Raw genomic sequence first — 5,827 nt, forward strand, 5'->3', positions numbered from 1 at the left:
GGCCGCCCTCGGTCCCGCCCGGCCCGGGCCCCCTCTCCCGCGCCTCGCTCTCCGCGTTCGCCCCGCCGCCCTCCTCCGCCGGGCTGACCGTTGCGGCAGGCGGCGGGCTGCGGGCACAGCGGGCTGTTGCAGGGCACGCTGGGCCGCAGGTAGTGCTCCCGCACGATGCGCAGCGTCCGGCCCTGGAAGGTCCTCAGCAGCAGCACCTTCTCCCGCTTCTGCAGCATGGCGGCGGCGCGGCCGCAGCTCCGGGCCCAGCTCCCGGCCCCGGGGCCGCCCGGAGCAAAGCAGCGGGCGCGGCGGGGTCGGAGGCGAGGCCGCGGCTTCGGGCCCGCCCCCTCGGCCGGCGGCCTGGCCCTCGCGGGGCTCCTGCGGGCCCTGCCTCCCCGGCCCGGGGTGGAGGGTTGGGGGGTGCTCCTGGCCGGCTCCGCCTGCCCCCAACCCCGCTCCCCGCCTCAGTTTCTCCCTCCCCTCAATTGCCTGGGAGCAGGAAGGTGGCGGAGGGGCAAGCAAAAGGCGTAAGGGAAGATAATCTGTGGAAGCTGGCAGATGACACATGGGAGCTACCCTAAGGTCTTGTGAAGAAACACTTGCTACAACTACAGAAGATGATTATACTTTGTGTCTACCCCCCGGTCCAGATGGGAACAAGCAGCCATATTATTAAGGGTAATTATTACTGTGTTCTTGCTGTCCCTGAAAGAGCTAAAAGAATCAGCAAATAAGCCAGGAACCCTGCCAGCCCGTTTTTTTACCCCTCCTTCAAAAATTGTATTTATTTTTAATTCCATGTATTTTTAATCCATATAAAAATGGAAACAATGCAGAGGAAATGAAAACCAAGCCTGCCCCTTGAGGTGTAGACATGTCTCTTTAACCCCCATGTTGTAGCATTTGCAGCCTCTGGCAAAGGCAGTTTCCTTTAAACTTGGTGGAGACTCACACAGTTTCTTCTGAGATCACACGGCCTTAGTTGGATAGAAGCCACTGTTCGTTCAAGCTCTCAACACAGACTTTTGAGCTGCACCAGAAGCATTACATACAATTGTCACGTTTAATTTCCGCAAGTCCGGGGAGTCCGGCATTATCATCCCCATTTTACAGGCGATGAAACAAGATTAGGGAGGTTAAGTGGCCGAAGTTACCCAGTTATTAAGCGGAGGAATCAACATTCAAGCCAAAGCAGGCTCTTCACTAAGTACTGTGCTATTCACAGATGAATAAAATGCAGCTCTTGTATCTAAGGAGTTTATAGTCTGCTTGTTGAGCTCTAGTTCAGGCAGTTCGACCAGCTGGCTGGGAACATCGGAGTTTCTTGTTATGCTGAAGGAAGCAGAACTAGGGTGTCCTGTTGGATCGCTTACTTTTATTCTAGGGGGACATAGTAAAAAAGAGCCATAGTCCCTCAACCATTGTGTTTTTATGTCAAGTTATCTGCAATATGGGATAATGTAAGGGAGATCTGAGGTGGAATTTCACAAGTTAGGAAAACATTATAGGGCTGGTCCATAGGCCAGAACACTAGGAGGCCCCATAAAGCAACCCACAGTGCAGGAGACCCTCCCGAATTCAGGAGGCCAGTTCTAGAGATCCCAGAGGATGGCAAATTTGTCCTCCACACAAAAATGGTTCCTACTGCTGCCCACCGTCCCCTCCAAAGCTCTCCCATTTTCATTTTTCTCTTACTTCTGATTCTATGTCCTTAACATCTCTCCTTGGCATTTTGTAGCTTTAAGCTTTCTCTAAATTGTAACTAATGATCTTTTGAGGAAGAGAGTGTATCTGGCAGCTGTACTGAAAGCTGATTTTATCAGTATTTAAAATAATCCATAGCTCATCAAGCTTTTTTTTTTTTGCTTGCATTGAGGCAATGATGTATAAATTATGTTCTTTTTAAAAAATATACATTTTTTTTAAATTTATTTTTTAGAGAGAGGAAGGTTGAGAGGAACACGAATTGGCTGCCTCCCTGCTCACCCCCTAATGTGTGTGTGTGTGTGTATGTGTGAAATCCAACCTGCAACCTGTGTATGTGCCCTGACCAGGAATCAAACCTGCTACCTTTTGGTGTATGGGACAATGCTCCAACCAACTGAGCCACACCAGCTAGGGCTAACTTATATTCTTAAAAGCATGGCTCCTGAGTTCTTGGAAGTCATGACCTAAAATGGACAAGCGTCTGATTCACAGACCATCTGATTCCTCTTGCCTGAAAAAAAAGGTTTCTATGTCAGAATAAACTAGGCTATGCTGCAGTAATATACAACTTCAAAATCCCAGTGACTTAAAAAAACCAAGATGTTGCATGGGTGACTGGAAGCTCCACTCCGTTGTCCTTCACCAGAAGCTAGACTGATGGAGGCCGTCTCTCTGGAATACTGTTCGCTATTCTTTGCCAGAGGGAAAAGAGCCCTTTGGAGAGCCTTCCCCCAGCAATTAAAAGCTCAGACAGGAAGTGATACACGTTCCTTCTGCCTGTTGGCTGGAACTAGTCACATGACCACACACTCCAAAGCGGAGCACAGAAACCCTTTGGTGAGCGGCAGTAGTGGCTGAGTGTCCCCAACTCACACCCTTTTGTCAGTCTGTTCTGTCATCACCTTAACCGTTGTGCCTGTGACCACTCCAGCTCAGCCCCACTATCCAGTGTCTGCTTAAGTATTCTACTGCTCACCTCTTTTTACATCCTCACTCCTCTCCTCAATAGCAAATGACCCAAGCATAAGTCACCATATCACCTTTAATCCTTATTACAGTCCTTCAAGGTGAATATGTGTTTTGTGTGTGTGTGTGTGACAGAGACTGGCTCTCATGTTCAGCAAATTCATGCCCTCTTCTCTGGGCACACAGATGAACCACATTTCCCATCTTCCTTTGCACATAGATAGGTGTGGCCACAGAATGTTATGGCACCATTTCCAGGACTGGCCCATAAACACCTCTCATGAATGCTCCTCTTTCCTGTTCTACCAGCTAGATGCTGGAAGCTCACAGGATCTTGGAAGCCAGCATTGAAGACAGCAAGCCCCCTCCTGCCCCCATCAACATGGGTCTCGGACTGTGCAGAGCAGAGCCCTGCTTCTCCCACCCAAGAGCATCCACAGAAGATTAATGTAAGGAGAAATAAACTTTCGTTATAGCAGCTAGCATTACCCTAGCTAATACACACCTATTTACAAAGGAGAGTAAAGGCTTGAGAATTGACTATTTGTTTTAAAAAAACACACCCTTAGTAGATAGTAAATAGTCTCAATGAAGCTGCTCAAGGATGACAGCAGTTCTAAGTTGTGCATTCCTCTAGGACAGTGGTTCTCAACCTTCCTAATGCCGCGACCCTTTAATACAGTTCCTCATGTTGTGGTGACCCCCAACCATAAAATTATTTTCGTTGCTACTTCATAACTGTAATTTTGCTACTGTTATGAATCGTAATGTAAATATCTGATATGCAGGATGTATTTTCATTGTTACAAATTGAACATAATTAAAGCATAGCGATTAATCACAAAAACCATATGTAATTATATATGTGTTTTCCGATGGTCTTAGGCGACCCCTGTGAAAGGGTCGTTCGACCCCCAAAGGGGTCTCGACCCACAGGTTGAGAACCGCTGCTCTAGGAGGTGGGAGAGCAGCTGTGGTCTTCCGTGCTCCGGTTTGGTCAGGGCTTTGATGCCATGGCAGTGACACACGGGAAGGATGCTTGGTGGCTTGCCTCTCTTTTCAGTTTTTTCTTTCCCTGTCAATCTAAGTGTAGAGAGACAGCCTGGTGCCTAGATAGCAGAATGCTGTGACAGCTTTCAGCACTCTGTTGCTGATGGAAATCTCGGTGGTGGCCCGGCTTCCCTGGTGCATGACTGCAGCCCCTTTTCAGGCTGAGCACCAGCATGCTTACACTGCAGGAGTCTGTAACATTTGCATGCCCTGTGCAGATACACTCTGGGAGTGCAGACATCAGCAACCACTGGATTATAATCAAAAGGTCTCATCAAAAGGTTAGTCTACAGAGGGCAGGACATCCGTACAAAGGGCTAAGAGGACAAGGAGGTTAAATCTATAAAAGGCATTCTGGAAGCTGAGCTCCAAGGGCTAGAATGGATTACTGAAGCAGGCTTTGAAATATTCTGTCTTGACTTATCTATTTAAAAGTACAATGGTACAACATGCTTGTTGCGACACATTCCAACAATACTGAGGTATGCCAAGTAAAAACATTGATGTTCTGCTTGCATCCAAAGTCTACTTCTCCCAAGTAATTTACCGTTGTTGATAGTTGGTATTCATCCTAGAAGGCTTTAAATATAACCCCCAAATTTGCAACTTTTTGAACAGCTTGTCAATGTATGCAGTATCAGCTAATTACACCAACGTTTCTCAGGTGCCAGGCACTGTTCTAAGCACTTTTCTTATGTTTTTTTCATTTGATCCTCAAAACAATGCCTTGACTGTGATACTGTTACCAACTACATTTTACAGAAGCACAGAAGGATTGAGACACAAGTCACACATTCAGTGTGTGACAAAGCTAGAGTTAGGCTCTGAAAAGTTTGGCTACAGAGCTCAGGCGGTAATGACTCAGTCATTACACTTTTCAGCTAGTAAACAGTGAGTTACAGAATGGAGCATATTCTATATCAGTGATGGTGAACCTATGACACGTGTCAGAGGTGACACGCGAACTAATTTTTTTGGTTGATTTTTCTTTGTTAAATGGCATTTAAATATATAAAATAAATATCAAAAATATAAATCTTTTTTATACTATGGTTGCAAATATCAAAAAATTTTTATATGTGACACGGCACCAGAGTTAAGTTAGGGTTTTTCAAAATGCTGACATGCTGAGCTCAAAAGGTTCACCATCACTGTTAATGGTGGACCATGGATGAACCCACTTATTTTAGGGTTAGAGAACTGGAAACAGTGCCATTCAAATACTGGCCCCACTACTTTCTTTTCTTTTTTTTTTGGTTAATCCTCACCTGAGGATATTTTTTTCCATTGATTTCTTTAGACAGTGGAAGGGAGGGGGAGAGACAGAGAGAGACACCGATGTGAGAAAGACAGATGTGAAAGAGACACATGTTGATTGGTTGCCTCCCTAACATGCCTGGCCCAGGGCTGGGGATGAAGCCTGCAACCGAGGTAGATGCCCTTGACCGGAGTCAAACCCGGGACCTTTAAGTCCAAGGGCCAATGCTCCAATCACTGAGCCAAACCCGCTAGGGCAGCGGTTCTCAACCTGTGGGTCACGACCCCTTTGGCGGTCGAACGACCCTTTCACAGGGGTCGCCTAAGACCATCCTGCATATCAGATATTTACATTATGATTCATAACAGTAGCAACATTACAGTTATGAAGTAGCAATGAAAATAATTTTATGGTTGGGTCACAACATGAGGAACTGTATTTAAAGGGCCAGAAGGTTGAGAACCACTGCACTAGGGTGACCCTACTACTTTCCTAACTTCCATGAGCCTTAGTGATTTTGACTATAAAATACAGCTTGCAGGACAGATGTTGTTGGCCGTATTAACAAGTCAATGATTCTAAAGAGTCATGTACGTGTCTAAAATTATCCCATTTATCTGAAGAATCCACTGACTTTCAGTTGTGAACTAGCTCAGTGGGAGAGTCATGGGAGGACAAACGGCTGCTGAGATTACTCTGCTGCTTGTCTTTGGGATAATTTAATTTCATATGTGTTAAAGGCTCTTAATCCTAGATTTTCACTTTTCCCAGCAGATACAGTGGCTCTCTTTTGGCTTTCTAAAGATGCTATGGATTCACATAATCCACTTTGCAATGATTACTCTAAAATGTTCT

At 46.1% G+C, this 5,827-nt stretch overlaps 1 protein-coding gene across 1 annotated transcript in view; it reads right to left on the reverse strand.

The window, feature by feature from the left end:
• Positions 1-271, reverse strand: part of LOC102417731 (DIS3-like exonuclease 1) — a 20,476-nt gene extending 20,205 nt beyond the window's left edge. The window contains exon 1 of the mRNA XM_014459731.2: positions 89-271. Within this exon, the coding sequence (XP_014315217.1) occupies positions 89-227 (139 nt within the window). The 5' untranslated portion in view covers positions 228-271. The remainder of the gene's footprint in view (positions 1-88) is intronic.
• Positions 272-5,827: the final 5,556 nt, after the last annotated feature.

The sequence above is a fragment of the Myotis lucifugus genome, unplaced genomic scaffold (assembly GCF_000147115.1).
Source record: "Myotis lucifugus unplaced genomic scaffold, Myoluc2.0 scaffold_115, whole genome shotgun sequence".
Classification (NCBI taxonomy): domain Eukaryota; kingdom Metazoa; phylum Chordata; class Mammalia; order Chiroptera; family Vespertilionidae; genus Myotis; species Myotis lucifugus.